The sequence below is a fragment of the Rhamphochromis longiceps genome, linkage group LG6, assembly GCF_057381845.1.
Source record: "Rhamphochromis longiceps isolate RC_006_pf linkage group LG6, R_longiceps_female_GT1.1, whole genome shotgun sequence".
Lineage (NCBI taxonomy): Eukaryota > Metazoa > Chordata > Actinopteri > Cichliformes > Cichlidae > Rhamphochromis > Rhamphochromis longiceps.
This window is the reverse complement of record NC_140562.1, coordinates 9,210,665-9,234,094: the sequence shown is the minus strand read 5'-3', so window position 1 is coordinate 9,234,094 and position 23,430 is coordinate 9,210,665. Positions and strand designations below refer to the sequence as shown.

The window sequence follows — 23,430 nt, the reverse complement described above, 5'->3', positions numbered from 1 at the left end:
TCCCCGCCACAGGCTCCTAGAGTCACTCTGTTGGAGTTGTGACTCTAGTTTCCTCCCGTAGCGCTGCTTCGCCTCTTTCACCGCCCTCCGCACGTTATATGACGCGGCTTTGTACGGGTCCATGTCCCCCGTCATGAGTCCCGTGTTGTAGGCAGCGGTGCGGGATCTCAGAGCGTCGCGGATGGTTTTATCCACCCACGGCTTCTGGTTGGGAAACGTTGTGATAGTCTTTGTCTCCACGGTATCATCCGCTAGTTTCCCGATGAATCCCACAACCGCTTCCGTAAACACGTTGACATCATCATCGGAGCTGTTTCTGAACATGCCCCAGTCTGCGTCATCAAGTGCGTCCTGTAACACGGCCACCGATTGATCCGTCCAGCGCGCGACCTTCCTCTGAACCGGAACTTCCTGTTTCAGCCTTTGTTTGTATTTTGGGATGAGGAAGATGGCGGCGTGATCAGATTTGCCAAAAGGAGGGCGGGATTGTGCCTTGTAGCCGTCCTTGACTGTAGTGTAGCAGTGGTCCAGTGTCCTTTCACCTCTGGTGGGGCAGGAGATGTGTTGATAAAAGTTCGGCGCTGCGCGTTTGAGGTTGGCGCTATTAAAGTCCCCCGTCACAATAAGCGCAGCGTCCCGGTGTTGTGTCTGGTACTGTGTGAGTGCCTCATGCAGCTCGCATAAGGCGGTGACCGTGTCCGCTTGTGGTGGAATATAAACGGCACTTATAATGACCGATGTAAATTCCCGAGGTAGATAAAAAGGACGACACATGATGGACAGTAGTTCCAGATTTGGTGTGCAGGAGCGTGTGAGAGGAACAACGTTCGCACTGTTGCACCAGTTGTTGTTCACCATTAAACACACGCCGCCTCCCCTTGACTTCCCCGAGTCCCGTGTCCTGTCCATGCGGTGAACCGAGAAGAACTCGGCCGGCTGGATGGCGTGGTCCGGCACCGCTGGGTTCAGCCATGTCTCGGTGAAGCAGAGGAGATTGCAGTCCCGAATGTCTCTCTGGAACTTTACCCTGGCCCTGAGGTCGTCAAGCTTGTTCTCCAGTGACTGGACGTTGGCGAGCAGGATGCTAGGCAGAGGTGTGCGGTGTGCACGAGCTCTCAGCCTGTTCCTGACGCCGGCTCGCTTCCCTCTAGGCCGCCGCCGCCGCTTCCCTTTGTTCTCCCTCAAGATCTCACTCGGCCAGCTCAGATCCGGAGTTAAAAACTTCGAATTGTGAGTACATTGTAAACCAATAGAAACAAGAGTGTCACTGTCATACCTAATGTACCCAATGGTGGTGATTTTGCCGATTTAGAAACGCTGAAAACTAACTTAAAAAACAAAGACAAAGAAAAAGTGGTCGGAGCAGTCGTGACGGCAGCCGACCTCACCGGCGCCATCTTTAAATCGTCTTATTTATTAAGTTACTTATTGAGGTTGTTTGTCCTATGTGTGTCTGTGTGTGTCAGGTTGAGGAGTGGACCAGACTACAGAAATAAAATATTAACCATGTTGATGCTCTGACTCTGTCTGCTGACCTGTCTAGACAGAGTTTAACAAAACAAAGAAAAAAAACGAAAAAGGTGTGCATGAGTCAAAAAAGCAGTTACTCGTTACAGATAACAGGCTGTCTTCAGAGTTTGTTAACTCTGTGATTTTAGATGGGATTGCCTGATATTTCTGTCATGCAGTGAAAACATTCAGACCAAAGTTAATAGAGCTATATTAGTACGTTATGAAGTTTTGTTTTTCAGGGGAAGTTAAATGTTGGACTCTTTCTGCATTTACAGTTTCACTCATATATCATACTAGTGTTCCAGTTAGCAAGATTAACTCGCTGCTAGGGACAGTGGCACAAATCCAACTTTTTCTAGTGAACAGATACCCAGGATTTGACTTTCTTCTGATATTGCATGCTGATCTGATGGCGCTGTTAGATTAATAAGCTGTTGTCTTCACTTTGAGCTAAAGATGAATCATTCTTTTACATGTGAGGTTCTGGTTTCAAGCCGGTTGGTGCTTTCTGTGTGGAATTTGCAGTTCTCCTTGTACCTTTATGGTTTTCCTTCTGCAGGACACCGGCCCTCGAGGCCTGGAGTTTGAGACCCCTGCTTTAAAGCATATAACAGCAAAATAAAAAGACCAAGAAACATGAAAGTAAGTGTACATCCTATACAGATGTATAAAAGGAAATACCTCCATAGATGGAATGACTCTATGACGAATAAGAAGGTAGCAATAAGCGAGACTTAAACTAACCCATGTTTGAAGGAGACAGATAGACAGAGAGGTGATGTGTTGTCAACGAGCAGGAAACGAGTGGGAAAGTTTACCTTTCTCACCCTCCACTGTGAGCAGGAAGGGAGGGATGGAGGGATGAGGAGGATATTGAAACGACAGGAGACAGCGGAGAACAATAAGAGGATGAGGAGGAGCGAGGAGAGACAGATCCAGAGACACAACGGATGAAAGAAAGGATCAGAAAATGAATAGAGGAGATAGCAGGAGACGGAGAGCAAATATTAAGAGACTGCCTACTGTCCACACACACACACACACACACACACACACACACACACACACACACACACACACACACACACACACACACACACGCTCACACATCCAGCTGTGACCAGTCTGTGTTTCCCTCCAGTAAACATCATATTCAGCCTCTTTGTGTCCTGGCAACAGAATCTCGATGACCTGATGAGGAAGCATCTGTGTTATTGAGTGTGAACACCAGCGTGTGTGAGCTACAACACGAGGGTGCTTTCTGTGATCACTTTCCATATGTTTAAGTTTGTATCATGTATTTAGAAAAGCATTTTATTTTTCATTTATTTTTCTTTGTTCCACTGCTTTCCAAGTCCAGTTGAAGGCATGCATGTCATACTTGTGCAGTTGATGGCATCTTCTTTTCAAAAAGTCTTTTCTTAAAAAATATTTACCTCCATTAATTATTGCAGATGTTCTTTATAAGTTGAACTCCATCCGTTTGAATCGATTCAATCTGGAAACTCTTCAAAAACAAGCTGAAAGTCTTAAAATATTGTTTTTTCTGCAGCTTGTATTAAAGAGTGGATATAAAGATTACTGGATATGAACAGACGACAGAGAGGAATAATGGGTCTGTGTGGCATGTTGGCCTTGAGCACTTTCTGAAATGAAGCAGAAAAACTGTATTAACAACTGGACTTCATCTTTCCCCTCCTCTGTCTCTCTCTGTCTACATCATAACAGTCCATTGTTATTGGTGTGCTCTCTCTCTCTCTGCCTCTGACTTATATGACTCACATGTCTATCTTTTTTTCTTTTAACCCATTTCTGTTTCTCTTCATATCTCCCAAACTTCCAGTTTGTCATATCACATACTGAACTACCTCAACTCGATTTAGCCATATCGTGGCTCAAAGGTTGGGAGTTCGCCTTGTAATTGGAAGGTTGCCGGTTCGAGCCCTGGCTCCGACAGTCTTGGTTGTTGTGTCCTTGGGCAAGACACTTCACCCGTTGCCTACTGGTGGTGGTCAGAGGGCCCGGTGGTGCCAGTGTCCAGCAGCCTCGCCTCTGTCAGTGCGCCCCAGGGTGGCTGTGGCTACAATGTAGCTTGCCATCACCAGTGTGTGAATGTGTGTGTGACTGGATATGTAAAGCGCTTTGGGGTCCTTAGGGACTAGTAAAGCGCTATATAAATACAGGCCATTTTACCATTTATAACTTCTGTTCTTGTTTCTCTCCATAATCACTCTTGTGTCCTGCACCACCCATCCCCTTTTAACATGTCCATCCATCATCCTTTTCTGCATCAGTCTGTTCATTTACTCTGTATATCCCCCATCATCTTCTTCACTGCTGGTTTCATGTGTCAGACACAGTTGAACTTTATACTTCAATAAAAAGTCTGCTTTTTCAACTGGCCTCAGGGGTGTCAGAATCAGTTTTTCACTTTTCTAATGTACTGCTCTATGTATGTCTACAAAGAGCTGGTCTAGCTAGGCCATAGCTGTGCATCAAGCGGGTTACAGTATTGTGTGGCACAGTGTTCGTGAATGCAGTAACAGAAGTTTTAAAAGTACAGTACATTAGTATAAGATTAATTTGGTTAGCTGGTTTGTCAATTACTTGACTCTCCTCCTGTGTTCAATCTGATTTAAAAGATATACTTTCTTGCTTAAAGGCACTATACTGGCTGTCTAGTTCTCAATAAGTGGGTGTTTCCTCCTCTGTCAGCCTCTGGTTTGACCCTGACATTAATGGACTGTGTCTGAGGACCTGTAGGGCAGCCAGAGATGATGTACATCCTCTTCTGTGGTTTGTCTAACACACACACGCACGCACACACACGCACACGCACACACACACGCACGCACACACACACAGAGTTTTGCTATTATTTATTGGTCTCCATTGCTGTGGTTCACCTGTCTGTTTCTATGATGTCTAATCGTGGCATTGCATTTCTACTTCATATTTTTTTATCACCAAAGCTAGTCAGTAAGTCCCGTGACCTTGGTCTGTAAGCAGTCTGCCTGCTGCATCTCAGACACCTTTTCTGGAGGAACTATATTAAAATAAAGAGGATATGTTTTATTAAATGCATGTAAACATACACTGTGTTGCCAAAAGTATTCACTCATCACACCAAATCATTGAATTCAGGTGTTCCAGTCACTTCCATGTCCACAGGTGTACAAAATCAAGCAGCCAGGCATGGAGACGCTTCTGGGTTTGCTCTCAGGAGATCAGTTAATTCCAGCGTGGTACTGTGATAGGATGCCACCTGTGAAACAAGTCCAGTTGTGGAATTTCCTTTCTAGTAAATATTCCACAGCCAAGTGTTAGTGATATTATAAAAAAGTGGAAGTGAGTGAGAACGAGAGTAAATGAGCCACAAAGTGATAGGTCATGGAAGATCAGAGAGCAGGGTCAGTGGAAGATGAGGCACATAGTTTCAAAAATTTCAGAACTCAAACAAATTCACGTTTTTGACCATTTCATGCTCCCAGCTTTGTTAGAACAGTTTGGGGATGGCCCAGTACTGTTCCAACATGCCTGGACACATGTGCACAAAGACATGGATGAGCAAGTTTGGTGTGGAAAAACTTGACTGGCCTGCGCCAACCTGACAGAACACCTTTGGAAGGAGTTAGAGTGGCGGCTGTGAGACAGACCTTCCCGTCAATCAGTGTCTGACCTCAAATGTGGTTTTGGAAGAATGATCAAAAATTCCCATAAACAGACTCCTAAACCTTGTGGAAATCCTCCCCAGAAGCGTTAAAGCTATTCTAGCTGCAAAGGGTGGTCTGACAACATATTAAACTCTATGAATTAAGAGTGGGATGTCACTTAAGCCCATTGTATGTGAAGGCAGACAGCAAGCATCCAAAGCTCAGCTCGACTGGTTTGGTCAAATGTAATACCATGTAGAGCATCTGCAAGAATTGCCATGTGCTATAGCAAACTCCTGGATGTGGAGTCAACAAGTTGTATCATTGCATCTCTTAGCAGAATGAATTTCCCTCTTTTCTTTGTTTTTCAGAGATCTAAGTGAAAATGCCATCCAAGCCATTCCGAGGAGAGCTTTCAGAGGCGCAACAGACCTTAAAAACCTGTAAGTGAAGATAAAGTGTTAAAGGAATGGGTGCAGTGGAGATAACGGTGCAATTTGCTACTGTCAAGAAATATCACGTCCATAATTAGAAGACTGAGTGGTTGGCTGGACCGAGCCATTAACTAAATCTACATCATATTGGCTTTGTGTTCTTTTTATTATCAGTCAGCTGGATAAAAACCATATCAGCTGTATTGAAGAGGGGGCATTCAGAGCTTTGCGATCTCTAGAAGTCCTGTGAGTAATCTAAGAAAAATAATTTCTTTGATGCTCTTCTCAAAACAATTTAATCTCTCATTAAAAAAACTTTGTTTTCTTCTGCTCTCTTCATCTTTTCTACTGCCATCATTTTTCCACTGGCTTCCGTGCCTATCAACTCTCTCTTGCTTTTTATTGTTCCATCTCTTTGTTCTCACACCCTTCCTTTCTGTCCTTGCTGTTATATTTAGTGTTGCCTCTTCTTCTCATCATTGCTAATTTCTCTCCTATTTTTTCTTCTAGCACACTGAACAACAACAACATCAGCAGCATTCCAGTCTCCAGTTTCAATCACATGCCAAAGCTCCGCACCTTGTAAGTGCCTCACCTTTTTCAACTTTTTTACCCAGAATGCCACATTGTTAAGTCTGATTTCATCTCTGTCTGTGTATCTGTCACCTTATGTTTTACCCACCCCTCCACTACTTCTCAAATGTATTTTCCTTCCCTCAGCCGTCTCCACTCTAACTCTCTGCGCTGCGACTGTCACCTGGCTTGGTTGTCTCCATGGCTACGGCAGCGGCCAGCTTTGGGCCTCTACACTCAGTGTAGCTCTCCTCCCACGCTGAGGGGCCTCAACCTGGCCGAGCTGCGTAAAAGTGACTTTGCCTGCTCAGGTACAAGAGCCCGGCGATACATGAGGCTTTGATCCAAATGTGGATGATGATGCAATGTGTGAGAAATTTTTTTCTTCCTTGTTTTTAGGTCACAGTGGCAGTGCCTTCGTTCAGCCATGTAGTTTAGCATCTGGGTCCTGTCCTCCAATGTGCTCCTGCAGCAACAACATTGTGGACTGCCGTGGGAGGGGCCTAACTGCAATCCCTGCCCACCTCCCTGAGGGTATGACTGAGATGTGAGTATCCCACAAGAATTATATATAATGATACAAGAATGACAAATTCTGTTATTTTGTAGCTTTATAGTTTGCTTTCAGAACTCAGATAAAACCTACCAGCATAAAGTGGGTTTCTTACAAGCAAAATTGTGAACCATGTAAAGCTGCTCCAGAGGGGTCCCAAAAGAGAGTGAAAGTCCCCACAGGTTTATTAGATGGAAAGAAATACTACAGTACATGTACTTACTCTATGCCATGTAAAGGAAGAAATGTTACTTATGTCATTTTGCTGCTTCATCACATTCTTTCCGGTTACTTTCAATATATCCAACATGGAAAAGTGGTTTTTTGGATGCTTAACCACACTCTCTCTCAATTCTGCTGCTCCTCTGCCAGTAGCTAGAATGCAGTAGCGTAACAAGCACAGCTGGCGATAACTTGGACAAATCTTATAGATAGATTTTACAGGCCATTACATGTACTTTACGTCTCTGCCAATACATCAAATGTTCTGATGTGCAATCCACCATTCAAGGATGTGATTGTCCTCACTGCTCGTGTGCAGTGTTTCAATGTAGCCTCTCTGCTTTTCTACCCAGACGTCTGGAGCAGAATGGCATCAAGTCGGTTCCCCCAGGCGCCTTCACATCCTACAAGAAGCTCAGGCGAATGTGAGTGCTCCTACAAAGCTTTATATCGTCATACTTGCAGTTAAACACTTCCAAGTGTCAGTTCAAATTGAAATAACACTAGCAATGTTTTCTATTGAAATTTAAATGTTTATTACAACAAATCAATAAAGTACTAAGATCACGGAGGGGATCAATAAGGGATCAATCAAAAGAAGCCTTTTCTATATATCCTAAACCATATATATCCTAAACCATACCTGCACCATACCTGCACACACATGACCCATTTTAGTCCACTTCATTTAACTTTTTTTTGCTCCACCTTTCTTTGTGCAGAGTACTTTTAAAGTCAGCTATGCCAACTGCAGCAGGCTACAGAATTCCTGCCCCTGAGCTCCAAATCAGCCAAAGCCATTACATTTTTTCTGCCTCCAGAGGGACAATGCTTCAGGGAAAATTTTAATGTTCTAGAGTCTGATTTGCCAAGTGGATCTCTCTTTTCTTCTGTCTCCACTGCTCACTGAGCTGTGGTTTTCCTGCTCAACAGAACATACAGCCCCAGTGGAGTTTCAGCATCGAGGAGCATTTGATTTATATCAGCCTGCAAAGACACAGAGTCCTCATTAGAGGCTTTTTAGGGCCCTTACATGATAAATCAAGTGCATATCCATGTGATGTGATGTATATGTTTAAAAAATGCTAATCTGACCACAATAATAATGTTCCTGGCTTCTTGACCTTCTATCCTGTTTCACATTTCTTTCTTTCTTCTGTCTTTGCGGTTTTTGTTACTTCCACTGTTGCTGTTTTTCTCTTCTTCCTCTTCTTCCTTTGCCCATTTCCCTCCTCAGGCATTCTGTCTCTCTCCATCTTTTTCTCTCTGTGGTTTTCCTTTTCCTCTTAATCTTATCCTCTTTCCCCTCCTTTGCCCTCTTCCATCATCACTGCGAGACCATCCCGAGCACCAGGAGGGAGGGAGGGGGGTTTGATTACATTACCAGGCTGGTTTAAGTGGTTTGTCTGAAAATTTATCATGACAACTGAACGACTGACGTGTGGCAGCAGAACAAGGATTTTATAATCTAACATATTATGGTTTGGCATGCCAGACCGAATCAAAGATATAAAAACTTCAACTTGGCCAGAAAAATAGCTCCTCTGTTCTGACATGAAAAAAGTGAAGCTCTTAGCCAGTCAATTCAGAAAGTGAGGTTTCTTATTTTTATAGGGGATTTTTATATAACCTGCTTTCATTTCGAGATCAGAAAAGAGAACTGTTAAAGTGCTGCATCACTTTTTTGCCTTTAATCCTTTAAAAAATAACACAAATTATTTGCTATGTACATATGATGCTTTTGGCTAAATGCGTTTACAACAAAACAAAATCTGTATACATGAGTTTTTTCATTTTCTCCCCAAAATAAATCTAATCACTAAGTATTTAAAAGTGTTGGGCATTCATTGTCTTTCATTCCCAGTGACCTGAGCAACAACCAGATATCTGAGATAGCTCCTGATGCTTTCCAAGGCCTCCGAGCTCTCAATTCACTGTGAGTAAGCACTCTGCATCTGATTGTGTAAACTGTTGGGTGTGTTGAGAGTGTCTTTACCAACACGTGTTTACATGTGTCTGTCCACTTTATTGGCTATATCTCCATATGTGCCCACTGCGTCCATGTGTTTAAGCATCTGTTGGTATGAATAATTTAAAAGTGGCGCCTGCTCACTGTACAGAGAATTCTCAGGAAACATCAGGACATGCAAACAATCACAGCAGGCGGTCAGCCAGCATTATTGCTGAGTGTGTGTATGTGTGAATAAGTTTGCGTGCATATACTATACACGACAGCAGTGTGATGTAAATGTCTTCTCTTCTGTTTATGGACTGTGAACGTGTGCTTGTGTGGACTGAATAAGACTTACTTTTGTTTTGGTGATGCAAATTTTGGGGCGATCGTGGCTCAAGAGTTGGCAGTTCGTCTTGTAACCGGAAGGTTGCCGGTTCGAGTCTCGGTCGTTGTGTCCTTGGGCAAGACACTTCACCTGCTGCCTACTGGTGACGGCCAGAGGGGCCGATGGCAGCCTCGCCTCTGTCAGTCTGCCCCAGGGCAGCTGTGGCTGCAACTGTAGCTTGCCTCTACCAGTGAGTGAATGAATAGTGGAATTGTAAAGTTCTTTGAGGGCCCTGAAGAGCGCTATATAAATGCAATCAATTATTATTATAAAATTTTGCGTCTTAGTAACTGTTCACAGACTGATGAAGCACTTTTGATTGCAGAACACAGTTAAAGACTTTTTTTGTTTGTGTGCAGAGTTCTGTATGGCAATAAGATCACTGAGCTGCCAAGCGGAGTGTTCGATGGTCTGGGGTCTCTGGAGTTGCTGTAAGTCCAAACCACAACATGCATATATTTGTCTGAACTGACTGTGTTTTAAACAAGGTGGCAAATATTTTAGAAGGAGCTGCATGGAAACTAATGCGGAAACTAGTATTTGCCAAGTTAATTACCGGTATGTAAATCTGCTTCTCATAACTGACTTGAATACCCCCTTTGGTAAAACACTGCTGTACCTATGATGAAGTAGGTAAGGTACCACGAATGAGGTGATTAAGTGAATCATTTGATAACAGTCGAGAGGTGGAGCTCAGTATGATGACTGAATAATCTGGCAGTTGTCGTCTTTCCTGAACATTATTTCATTTTTTTAAAATTTAGTAAGTATTTGAAGATTCCTTGTGGTAATGTTTAACGCTAAACCGCTGGAACCAGTGACAAAAAGGAAATGGAGAGGAATCTGAAAGTTAGGGACAGACTAATCCTCATCCTGGAGACATATGGATAGACTTCAATGTAGGTTTTTGGAAAAAATAGCAGTTAGTCATTTTGTAATTGTACAAGTGTGCATTTTTATCCATGACACTCACAAGAACAACAAAGGAGTTTTAAGGAGTTTTACCTGTGGTTGTACTATTGGTTGTTTTACGCACACATCCTTTATACATCAGGCTCCTGGTGTAATTTAAAATACCTCCCTCCTTGTTTGGTTTCTTATTTTGGAAAAATCAGGGCTCCAATTCTGGGCATAAAACACAAAATAGCATTGCAGCAGTTTTGTTTTTAAAATAAGAGACGTTTGCAAGTATTCAGATGCTGGTGATGAATCAGCTCATCATAATTATGTACACTACTATAGAAAAGTCTTGTTAAGCCACTAAGCCCCAAACTCACCTATGAGTCATAGAAGCATAAACAGGTACCTAATTCCAGGGATGAACCAGTGTTGCATCTACACATACCACAACTTAGAAAGTAACCTGTTTTAAAATTGTATCTTTAGACACTTTGTTACTAAAGTGTAAATTGATGGATTTATTTATAGGGCTTTTGTACCCAGGCACTCAAAACACCTTATACAACTCCATCACCTGTTCACACACATTCAACAATCACTTTCTTTTCTAGCTCTAAGTGCTATCTAACATTCACACTCCATCGAGCTAATCAGGAACACCTGGGGGTTGTCTATCTTGCCCAAGGATACTTTGGCAAGCAAACTGGAGCAGCAACTTTTCAATTTTTAGTCGACCTGCTCTATCTCCTGAGCCTCAGCCAACCACAAGCAGCCTGTTACAGGCATCTTTTGCAGGCCTAACAAGGTGATTCCTAGATAGCTATTAGGTGTTAACTTGGCAGATATTAACATAATGTGCAGCTTGTTGTTTGAAACCTTGAAGAAACTGAACAAGTGGAGGACAAAAGAAGAAGTGGTTGGCCTGAAAAACTATCTCCAGCAAATGAAGAGTTTGTGAAAATCATGTCCTAATAGTAAAAAGAAAAAAGGCTCACTATCAGGCAAAACATAGAAAAAGGGTGGCTCAAGACTTGCACAGAACTGCATGTTAGATGATTTATTCAGAGTATTTTGTTATGATAATTAAGTGTGTCTACTGTATTGCTTAAGGTTGCTGAATGCAAATAAAATCCATTGCATCCGAGCCAACGTGTTCAAAGATCTGGAGAACCTGGCTCTTCTGTCGCTGTACGACAACAAGATCCAGAGTTTGGCCAAAGGCACCTTCAGCTCGCTGCGCAGCATCCAGACACTGTGAGAAAATACATGCGTGCTATTTCAAGTTCTGTTACACTCTATTCAGTCTGATCTGACTGATGTTGTTCCCTTTTGTAATTTCTCACCAGACACTTGGCCCAGAATCCCTTTGTGTGTGACTGTAATGTGAAGTGGCTGGCCGACTTCCTGCGTTCAAACCCCATAGAGACCAGCGGTGCACGCTGTGCCAGTCCTCGCCGCCTTGCCAACAAACGCATCGCACAGATCAAGAGCAACAAGTTCAGATGCTCTGGTCAGTCAGTGCCCTCTGTGTGTGTGCGTGCGTGTGTGGGTGTGTGACTGGATGACAAAGATGGAACTGAGACGAGGAGTGAAAAGTCTGGATATACTTGCTGCATCTGATAGTTTAAGACTGCCAGGCCTGGAAAGCTAAGCGCAGCTTTGCATTGTTTCAGTCCTCCTTTCTGCTGTAAGTGTCCTGCTGCCACCTACAGCCAAGTCAATTATGTGACGTGTGTATGTGTGTGTATGTGTGTGTGTGGCTATTGCTCCGTTGAAGCGTTCACACAGTTTTGTTTGCTTACTTTTCATGACAGCCAAGGAGCAGTACCACATCCCAGGTGATTTTGTGTTTGTATATTCATATATATTCTGTGTATGTGTGTAGTTAGATACATCAGTCTCTGATTGCCTCTATGTATCAGTAAGAACTTGTCTGTCTATCCTCTCCACATTTGGGTCCAGGCACTGAAGACAGACGTCTAAACTACGAGTGTAACAGTAAGCCAGTGTGTCCCGCTAAATGTCGCTGTGAAGCCAATGTGGTCGACTGCTCCAACCTCCGCCTCACTAAGTTCCCGGAGCACCTGCCGTCCTCCACTGAAGAGCTGTGAGATCCATGCCCACAAACACACAACCCACGTTAATAATATTCCATGCAGTCCTGGATTGTATATGCCAAACAGACTTTGCTGCAAATGTTCCAGTGCAAGAGGGCTTTTAGAAACAAAAGTATTATTTACCTTTGACCTTATTTTTGACCTTATTCCCTTTTACTCTTTACATCCACCAACCAAAAGAAGCACACAGCTAATTCACCTTATAGTTCACACCCTGTCATTAACGGTGTGGACGGGAGTGCCTGTTAGTGCACCAGCCTACTGCCACTGACAGGCGAATGCTTCCATCTCCACAGTAACAAGCCTATACAGTAATAGTTGGTGGGCGTGGTTATTTTTTAAATAAAATACTTGCTATGTGAACCTGCTTTTATACAACATGGTTTAATGATTTTTTTAAAATGTTTTTTAATCAGCCAGGTCATGATTTTTGAATGAATGAATATTGCTGCTGATGTTTTTTTCAAATGTCTTCTTTTGTACCATAAGGTCATCTAGTCACATTCTATTTAAAAGACGTGGATATCACTACAGACGATCTTTATAACTGGGAAACTCAAACACTCCAGATGGACAAATAGCACTTTGTTCCCAAGGAGAAAAACATGTGGTTTTTGATTTTGGGGTCAACCGTCCCTTTGAGCATTACGTTGATGATGATGATGATGATGATGATGATGATGAAATTTGTCTTTCCGCTGTATTAGTCAGCTGTCACATAATTTATCTGGAATAAGCTTATATTTAAAGTGCATGCATTTAAGTTTGGGATCATTTAGGATTCATTGTTCTCTATTTACCCTCATAAGTCACACCCACACAAATTCAAATACATGCTCATTCCCTGTACTGAACATAAAAACACACACACTGTGCCAAACTATGACTTGGATATCCGTGTTGACATGTGTATGTGGATTCCTGCTGCACGGATGAGCACTCAGCACGAAACATGCACACATACCAAAGTCACTCTTCCCCTTGTGATGTTGTTTTCCTCCATCCTCTTCTCTGTGATCTCTCTCTATGATTGTCACAGGCGTCTCAACAACAATGACCTCTCCGTGCTGGAGGCCACAGGAGCCTTCAAGGGCCTGTCACAGCTTAAGAAAATGTAGGTCACCATGAAAAATGACAAATACTGTGACGAATGGCTGCTCCATCTTCAAAAGAAACTTTCAAGAGATCTTATCTTCTGGCATTTTCCAAGACCTTAGTGGGAAAAGGGGTTCAGAGAAAACTGTATGTAGTGACTTTGCATGACTGGATATTATTAGAGAAAATGCACAGCTTCATGTAGAGTGAAAACACTGGACACATTTTCAAAGTAGTAAAGGTACTAAAAGTTGTGTGAAACTTAAGGCTGAATGATCATGCTCAGTTGGGTTTCTGGCAAAGAGCTGTCAGGAAGCAGCTGTTATGTTGTGTGCTATCCTTCTCACTTCAGTAACCTGAGCAACAACAAGATTTCAGAGATTGAGGACGGCGCATTTGAGGGTGCTTCCTCGGTGGTGGAGCTTCACCTGACAGCCAACCACCTGGAATCTGTGAGAGGGAGCATGTTCAAAGGCATGGAGGGCATGCGCATGCTGTGAGTTTGATACATACATAGAATTAGGTCACTGTGTATACTAAGCTCTCAGCTTTATTTTTAGGGGTTCAACAGTTCAGAAAGTTGCATCACCTTTGAGAATAACAACAACTCTACTGTGCAGTCCTATTTTCAGGGACTCAAACATAGCTGGACAATTAAAGAAAAGCCTGTTTCACAGACAGGTGTAGTCTTTAGCTTTTGTTATTTCTCCGTGAATTGAGCATGAAATTCAAAGTCTGGCAATCACTGTTGCTGTGAACTCACAATCTGAGCGCAACAGTGATTTCAGTCGCAGTGAAATGGGCCATCTTCAGGCTTTAAAAACAAGCCAGAAACATCGGAGGGACAGAAGAAATTTATGAGTGGCCAAATCAACAGCTTGGTGCACTGAAGGGGGAAAAAGTTAAGAACAGAAACATGAAAAGCAAGAAGAAGCGGCTGAGTTGATCTTAACCCAAAGGAGCTGCATTTACTTTGCTGAAGATAAAACTAAAGGATGAAAGCCAAAGCTCATTTTATTTATCTTATGAATATGAAATATCATATTTGAGGGAACTTTGCATAAAACATGTCTGTCCTAAAATGTCTCTCTCGCTGTGTAGGATGCTCAGGAATAATAAGATTAGCTGTATCCATAACGGGAGCTTCACCGGGCTGACCAACGTCAGGCTGCTCTCACTGTATGATAACCAGCTGAGCACCATCCTCCCTGGAGCCTTCGACACACTGCCCAACCTGTCCACACTGTTAGTGACACACCCACAAATACGTGCAGACACACTCTCTGTTTGTTTCCATTTATCTTACCTACCTACCATGTCGGCTTGCCCATCAGAAACCTTCTGGCCAATCCTTTTAAATGTGACTGCCGTCTGTCCTGGTTTGGGGCGTGGCTTAGAAGTCGGCGAATCGTGACAGGGAATCCTCGCTGTCAGGGGCCCGCTTTTCTTCGAGAAATCCCACTGCAGGATGTAGCTGTGCCTGATTTCCGTTGTGAGGATGGTATGATTGGCATTTTATCTATAAGCAGAAATCTAATAAATGTAACAAGCATCGCCTAAAAATGCATGACAGCAAAGTTATCACGCCTTGCAATTTTTTTCTGAGAAGCACTGCCATTGAAAGGTTGTTGTTTGTTAAGTGAAATTTGCCCCCCCCCGTCTGTTCAGGCGCTGTGCTCGAGGACAGCAGCTGTGGTCCGGGGCCTCAGTGTCCCAGCCAGTGCACCTGTATGGACACAGTTGTGCGCTGCAGCAACAAACATCTGCAGGCTCTGCCTAGAGGACTGCCCCGCAACGTCACTGAACTGTGAGTCTGACTGCACGGCCAAGACATAAAATGTTATTTCTTAATTTGCTTTGAACATTTAAACTGCAAAACTCACTAAAATTGTCATGCATCGCAATTCTATATTAAATAAAATATAGAATAATTAAAAACAGCCATAGTAAATAATGCAGTCTTGCCAGCTTCTGTGTTGGCCCTAAACTGGCTCGTTCAAGTTTAAACAAAGGAAATGAGCTTCATTTTTTCAGTGCAGATAAATTGGAGACGTAATTGATTCTACTTAATAGAGTCACAGATTTATAGTGTAAAACAAGCATATACAAAACATTTATGTGAATTATCTGTGGTATCACTGGTTTTTTTGTAGTAACCAGGCTTTTTATAGCAATTGTGGTTTTCTTATTATTAAGTGTCTCCCTGAAATTAACTAAATTCATTGAGCCAGAAAAAAATCAGGAACCTTGTGACTTTGTAATTATGTCAGAATTATTCACGTATTTGCATGGATGTTATTTACCAAACAGGCTTTTTTGCAGATGTTGAAGTATGTGAGGGCTCCTAAACAAAAGTTTTATTTAGCCTTGACTTTATTTGACCTTATTCCCTTTTACTGTTTACATCTACCAACCAAAAGAAGGTTGTCAAACACAAGGCTCAGAGGCCAGAAGTGGCCCGGCAAAGACTCCAGTCCACTGGATGACATTGGAAACTGTGAAGGAGGACGTAAACTTTGGAATTTTCAAAACCTGTTTTACAGCTGTTCCTACTGATAAAAACCTCACACATGCCAATACATACTACATCAAATTATTTAAGTAATCAATAAATAAACCATTAGAAAACATCCTGTTTTCTCAGTCTAGAATAGAAATGTCTGTTTTTTACAAAGGGTCGTTAATGCATAGTTAAGCGAGCTTCTTTGGTCTGGCTCACTGAAGATCGAAGTGTGCCTGTGAGTTTGACATCCTTAACTTAGAACCTTATCTTAGAATTTGTTTGATAATCTCTGTGCATTATTATTGTTCTGTAGAAATGCACAACAGATCTTTGTGTTTTGTCCCCTCAGGTATCTGGATGGTAATCAGTTCACCAGCGTTCCCAAAGAGTTACCTGCTTTTAAATACCTGCAGCTTGTGTAAGAAACACTTGATTGAATCCTTCATTCATCCTCACGTGCCTCCTCACACTCAGTTTACCTACAGCTACATCTGCTATCACACATGCTTACAGCCTCTCATGTTGGTAGTGAAAGCACTTTTCTTCTCTTCCACCAATGAAAACATCTACTACAGTGAAGAGGTTAATGCAGTAATATACAGTCATGCTGACGCACAAACTCTTGCTATTTTCTTCTTTGCTGTGGAACATTACATTCTAGGCGAAGCACTGAGGTTTAGATAGTGACCAGTGAACAGCCGAAGACTCGTACCTCATTTTTAAAAACAAAGGACGGTCAAAGATTCTCAACACACAGACTGAGGCACATTTTAGACCATGGTAACTAAATGATCCTGACAGTCACACACTGCTAGAAATGCAGCTGAAATCAGAAGCCAAAAAGAAGAAGCAAAAGTAACACTGGTTGCAGAGCAGAACCAAATATGAATTAAATAGTTTTTACAGTTTTATGAAGAACATGTGACAGTAATATCAAAACCTTCAAAGGAAATTTGAGAATAAGGTTGCACATTTTGTATGTTTGAACACTTGTACAGTTGTTACAAAAAAAGCTGCAAACTGTGCTCAGCATCTTCTATTTGTATAGTCATCCAGCAGGGGGCGCTGTAGACTGTGTAGTGAATTCAGTAAAACACGCACACAGCTGAGGATGATGTGATCGGTTCACTTTAATAATGAGCAGCATTTTAGTTTTGTGTGTTACTATGTTACAGTACGTGTGCTAGTGTGTTTGCGCCTGTATGTGTTGTGCAGTGGGACCTCTGCAGTACTCTGTGTGTATACTGACTGAAACTGACCTTTGCCTTTCCAGTGATCTGAGCAACAATAAAATCAACTCCCTGTCTGATGATTCCTTCTCCAACATGAGCCAGCTCACCACACTGTGAGTTCATACACACAACTGTTCTTGGTCAAGTGTTACAAGACAAATCAGCACACACACAATGGGCATCAGAAAGATGTCAGTTCACTAAATCACTTCTGTTACAAAACAAAATGCTGAAAAAATGAATCACTTTGAGAAAAATATTAGCTTATTGTAAATTTGATGGCAGCAATAAATCTGTTTATTACTGTGCAGCGTCCAGTCTGTCTGTAAACATGTGGAAACTGAGGAGAGCAGCTGCTGGACTTCTGGGAAAGTTGCCATTTTTGTAGCTGTGATCACTGTCATATTGGGTTTCATGATGCTCCAAATGTCTTTTCCCTTTGTTAAACATGTGGACTGCCAGTTCAGCACTCAGGCATTTCTACTATGAAGCCATGGTTGTCAAAGGTCAGCTGTCGGGGAAGCAGGAAGTGGACCCAAATGCACTCAGGAGTCTGAATTTAAACCCAGAATCCAACTTTAATGCTGATAGTTCACTGGAATAAAAAACAAACTCAAAAAACTGAGGCAAAGTATCTTTCTGTATTGATGGTGCCTTTCCTCATGTCCAAGCAGCCAGTTCCATAGGTACTAATGCGCCTGTATACTGTCAGAGACGCAGACCTGTAACTGTTTGCTGATGACAAGACATAGCTCTTCTCTTTAGTCACAGCACCCAAATTTATTTTAGAAGAATTCAAAATTTAGATTTTTCTGACCACGGAACAGTTTTTTTCCTTAGTTCATTTTAAATGATCTTTGGTCCAGAGAACAAAGTGGTGATTGTGGATCATACCACATCTCTACCACATCACATCTTCTCCTTGACATTATAGACCTTTATCCTTCATGCAAAGAAAACTGTGTTCACTGACCAAGCCCAGCAGTGATGACAAAATTAAGCCTGTTTCTAGTGTAGTGTCCCAAGCATCCAATTAATTCATTTTTCAGCCTTGTCACATGCACACAAAGATTTCTCCAGATTTTCCAAATCTTTTGAAATTATTATGTACTGAAGGCGATGTGATATTCAAAGTCTTTGCAAATTTACATTGAAGAACATTATTGTGAAATTGTCAGAAACAGAAATTTCTGATAATTTGAAATACTTTGATATCCAGTCATGTTACCAGTTAATCCAGTTAGTTGGAAAATCCATCTGTTTCTCTTTTTAGTACCACTTGTGTTTCCAACCTTATGTTGCCACCATCTTTTCTGAAATGTTTTTGTGGACATCAAATTCTAAATGAGCTGATATTTTTCTTAAAATGGTACATTTTCTCGTTTTAAACCTTTGATAGGATTTCTGTGCTCAATTGTGAAAGAAAAGTGGGTTTGTGAGATTACCATGTTGCTTTTATTTTATTTTTTTTTAAGATGTAACCCCTTTAAAATGTGGTGCGTTTGGAGAGACAGATTTTTAAAAGCTAGAATGCCCCAGGCTGCCACAACACTGGAGCCTTTGCTTCACACAAAGCAAAACAAGAGTAATATTGTGAACTCTAAAAACAAAACGTTCTTCTGGTTTGCAACACATGAAATGTAATGATATTGTTTGTAGTGCTTCTTGTGTTAAAATGAAAATGCTTGTTTTCAAATGTTCATTTCTTCCCAAATCATGAAAAACCTAAAGTCGACCAACTAATGGTGCTAAAAATATTTATTTCACCCCTGAGGAAAGGTCATTGGGTTGTAAAAACCAGACATGGCAGTTGTCAGCACATTTTTACTCTGCTTGTGTACAAAGTGGAAATCTTAACCTAAGAGAAAATTGTGGCCAGAGAAAGAGTCTTGGAGGCCATCGAAAAAAGATGTAGTCACTGAATTTCCACACCATGTTTCAAGGATGTGGCCAGAAGTTCAATGAAATGATTTTTGTTTTGGGGTTTTTTTGAAAGCAAACCGATTTTAGGCCTTAAAGTCTGTTTAAAGGTCCCAAACAGAATAAAGGTAGATAGAAATGTGTTACATCTCATAAAGCACCTCAAGTAGACTCACAGGAGTCAACATTGGGTGGATGTGAAAAGTTTGAAAAGTTAAAAGGAGTTCAAAACAAGCAATCTTCCCAGACCTCTGTTTTCCACTCTTCATCTCTAGTTGAGGCTAGAGGGTTCAGACTCCAAATCTTCAGCCAAACTGTCACTGTCCATCCATTCATCCATCCATTTTCTACTACTTATTTGGGTCACAGGGCAGCAGTCTAAGCAGAGATGCCCAGGCCTCCTCTACCACTGCCCTCAGCTCTTTCAGAATGAAACCACTACGTTCACAAACTAGCAGAGAGACAAGATCTCTTTACCACGTCCTTGGCCTGCCCCAGGGCTTTACCGACAGGCTACTGAGGAGCCCCAGCATCCTAGTCACACGCCAGAACTACTTAAACTACTTAAACATGTTGATTTGCAGAAGCAGTGGCTTTAGACACCCTGTGGAGGAAGCTAATTTCTCCCACTTGTGTCTGCAATTTTATTCTTTCTTAGTCCATTACCCACAGATCATGGCCATAGGTGAGGATAGGAATGTAGGTCTGTCTGACCTGTCTGTGAATCTTCAATTTCACTCTCGTTCAACTTCCAGTGCTGCAGCAATTTATATCCATGCATTCATGCAATTTCTTAACTGCTTATCCAGTTCAAGGTCACAGGGGGCTGGAGCCTCTTCCACTGCAAGAGCAGTCAGACTTTACCAACTGCTGCTGTGTGGGTTGCATTGTGGAGTAAAACACACACCATCTTTGGTTCTGCTGCATTTAATTTGATCTTTTCTTCTCTTCCAGGATCCTCAGTTACAATGAACTGCGCTGTATCCCTCCTCTGGCACTGGGTGGCTTGCGCTCGCTTAGACTGCTGTGAGCACACACACACACACACGTGCTCACGCACATACACACACAGTATCATACGTGCGACATGCCAAACCACATCACTGTAACTTCTTCGCTTTATAATAAGCCATCATCTGTTTTAGGACTTTAAATGTCCCTCTGTTGTTGAGGTGAATGAGAGTTGCTGTCAGAGTCACTGTGGTCACTGAGTTTTCAGTTTAACTATTTATAACCTTTTCTGACCCGTAAGTGTATCTGTCTTCCAGCTCTCTCCATGGCAACGACATCTCTGAGCTGCAGGAGGGTATCTTCAGTGATGTGGTCTCCTTGTCTCACCTGTAAGTCTTTATAAATGCAGTCACACATCACACACAGGCTTACAGTACATACACAATGACAGCACCAACTGGCTGCAACAGTAGGAGAGTGGGGTCTGTCCTTACTGACAGAATGAGGTCTGTGTGTATGTGTATGTGTGTCCATGTGTGCGTGTGTGTGTGTGGAGAGAGAGAGAGCATATACAGCATAATCATCTTCATGCAAGTATGACACGTGATGATCTGCAGAGATAGTGGATAGAGGGAAGAGAGGCAAAATGGAGATGGCTCGAGAAGGGCAAGATAAAGATAAAGAAGGAGAAGGAAGGAAAGAGAAGGATGATTAAATGTGAGCAAAAAGGATGTAAAATGAGGTGTGTGTGTGTGGGGGGGATTTTGACTTCTGAAGCATGGCATCATCTCTGCAATAGGACCTTGCTGACTCCCAGTATGTAAAGAGAACAAATTGGGCTGTAAAGTGATCTCTCGTCACTTATTCCGCTGCAGAAACCGACTTTAGCTTTGCTCTGTGATGATTTCTTAATTTCTTGAGGTAGAGCCTGCATTTGAATCCTTTGTGAATTTGCAGCAGTGCGCTACCTGAAACATAATAGCTAACATTTTGCATTTAAAAACCCCCCAGTAAGGTCTACAGAAAATTTTGAATTGCACCAATTCTGATTTTTCTCATTTTCTGTCATGGATAAGGTGGTGGTGATGATGTGGTACTAGAACAATGCAGTCTTAACAAACAACATGAAGAACCCCCGTCACCCTAAAGATCCCCATAATGGGTCCAGGCTTTATCTAGTATTCAAGCACAAGTCACACGTTAATATGCGTGTGACATTCTGAGTGAAGAGGCTTCCTATTTCAAAAACCAAAACCAAAATGGAAGCAGATTTTATTTTTCATTTCCATTTCATTGAATTTGGTTGAATTGCAGATTTTCTCTTACATTTTCAACTACATGAGTGTTACAGTTCACTGCTGTAAGGGTGTTTAAATCTCACTGTGGGCTAGTAACACATTGTCTTCATTGTTCTTTAAGTGTTTCTGAGCCATAGAGTCCAAGAGATTTCAGGCTCACTGTGGCTTTACAATTGCAAAGCTGCTGCTAAACCTGAAGTCTTTGTTTATTTTCCTGATGAAAATTTAAAAAACAAAAAAGCCCAGAGCTTAGGAGGTTAATCGACTGATAAGAATTGACTTTTCTCTCACATGACTTGAAATGCTCTGACCGTATTCTGTGTCATTGTGGGGACATTTTTGCATTGAGTAGTATTTGATCCCACATTTGTCTCCAATTATTTTATCAAGTGGACCACTCATATATGAATACATTTTTAGAATTTCACAAGCATGTCAGTATGTGTGACACTGTCTCTGTGTGAGCACTGAGGTCTGAGAGCTCCACCCTGTGGCTTTGAAAAATATTGCAGCGCATTTTGTTAAAGGTCAACCCTCCTTCCTCTCTGATATCAGCGCATTCGTCCCTGTTTTCACTCATTTTAATCCCCTCTTTCTACGTCTTCTCTTCTGCTATATTCTCCTGATACTTTCATTCCCCACTTCATAATCCTACTTTTTCTAAAGTTATTCATTGAGAGCGCTTGCAGTCACATGAAATAACAATGGCTGTTTTCTTTTCTTCACATGCATACACACAGTCAACAGACAAAAATCTAGTTCTCAGATTTCTATCCCAAGTAAGCTGTCATTATCACAGGAAGTTATCACGCCAGGTTCATTTCCTTTCTGGAATGTCTAAAAGCAAAATTACTCCAGATCTTACTGTGAGCTATGAAATGGCTTTAGCCTTATTTCTAAAATTTAAATCTATACAAAAGCAGGGTTCAGTATGGTTTTATTAAATCAAATCACATCACTTTTATTGTCACGTCACATCACTGGTACAGCACATGTGAGTGAGATCCTTGTATGCAAGTGTCACAAGCAACAGTGGTGTGCAAAAATACAAGAAACATAAGAAACAAGCCAGATGTAAGAGCAGGAATGTGAGAATTATAAGAATAAATATATGTACAATTATAAGGATGTACATGCACGTGTGTGTGTGTGTGTGTGTGTGTGTGTGTGTGTGTGTGTGTGTGTGTGTGTGTGTGTGTGTGTGTGTGTGTGTGTATACATCTATGCAAAATATACAGAGGTCAGCAGTTTGAATATTGTGCAAAGAAATGGCACATATGTACAATATGGAGTGCATAGTGTTGAAGTGAGAGTGAATTATTAAAAGGATTTCAAACATATGACATCATTTTTTAAAACCTTAAAATGTTTATTGTTAGTTCTCAAACAAGTGAAACAGTTGTGTAATGCTGACAAAAAAAACACCTGGTGAAACATGACACAGCTGGTTAGTAACAGATCAGCAAGGAGCAGGAGTATAAGAGCATCCCAGACAGGTAGAGTTACCTGCATTTGAAAAAGTCTTCACCAGTAAAGAGTGCCTGGGTCAATAGTTCAGCAGCGATTCTCACTGTGAAACTACAAAGAATTTAGAGATTTCATTCCCTACAGATCATAATATCATTAAAAGATTCAGAAAATCCAGAGAAATCCCCCCCACACTAGAGACAAGGCGGAAACCAATTTTGAGTGGTCGTGATCTTCAGGCCCTTGGGTAGCCCTGCATTAAAAACAGACACAAGTCTGCAGAATGTGAATCAGTCTGTATTAGTTTACACACACATGGGCAGCCTAACATGGGGAGAGACTGTTACAACAAGCTACGATGGATAAATGTAAATATGAGCGGAAACAACTAGAATGTGAAAGCACTGTCAAATACATTCAGGCAGATCAAATTGTTCCAGCTGTGGAGTGTGTAAATGTCCACAATATTAAGTATTAAGAAAATATGCTTTAAGTAGGGAGAAGAGTCTGGGTAAAAATGTTAATATACTCCTCCCATGGGTTTGCCACAAATCCATCTGCATGCCTCAGGATCCTGAGGGTGCACAGGTCCTGGAGAAATGGCAGATTGCAGTCTGCCTTTGTCCTTGGCAGTGGCTTCAGAGTAACAGATGGTGATGGA

At 41.8% G+C, this 23,430-nt stretch overlaps 1 protein-coding gene across 1 annotated transcript in view; it reads left to right on the top strand.

The window, feature by feature from the left end:
* The window catches only part of slit1b (slit homolog 1b (Drosophila)), an 87,929-nt gene that overhangs the window by 47,722 nt on the left and 16,777 nt on the right, over positions 1-23,430 (top strand). Inside the window, exons 5-25 of the mRNA XM_085409173.1 lie at positions 5,537-5,608; positions 5,774-5,845; positions 6,110-6,181; positions 6,320-6,483; positions 6,572-6,719; positions 7,301-7,372; positions 8,812-8,883; positions 9,646-9,717; positions 11,297-11,440; positions 11,533-11,696; positions 12,001-12,024; positions 12,149-12,293; positions 13,343-13,417; positions 13,751-13,894; positions 14,500-14,643; positions 14,733-14,899; positions 15,067-15,205; positions 16,251-16,319; positions 17,175-17,246; positions 20,008-20,079; positions 20,322-20,393. Coding sequence (XP_085265299.1) covers positions 5,537-5,608; positions 5,774-5,845; positions 6,110-6,181; positions 6,320-6,483; positions 6,572-6,719; positions 7,301-7,372; positions 8,812-8,883; positions 9,646-9,717; positions 11,297-11,440; positions 11,533-11,696; positions 12,001-12,024; positions 12,149-12,293; positions 13,343-13,417; positions 13,751-13,894; positions 14,500-14,643; positions 14,733-14,899; positions 15,067-15,205; positions 16,251-16,319; positions 17,175-17,246; positions 20,008-20,079; positions 20,322-20,393 — 2,175 coding nt within the window. The remainder of the gene's footprint in view (positions 1-5,536; positions 5,609-5,773; positions 5,846-6,109; positions 6,182-6,319; positions 6,484-6,571; positions 6,720-7,300; positions 7,373-8,811; positions 8,884-9,645; positions 9,718-11,296; positions 11,441-11,532; positions 11,697-12,000; positions 12,025-12,148; positions 12,294-13,342; positions 13,418-13,750; positions 13,895-14,499; positions 14,644-14,732; positions 14,900-15,066; positions 15,206-16,250; positions 16,320-17,174; positions 17,247-20,007; positions 20,080-20,321; positions 20,394-23,430) is intronic.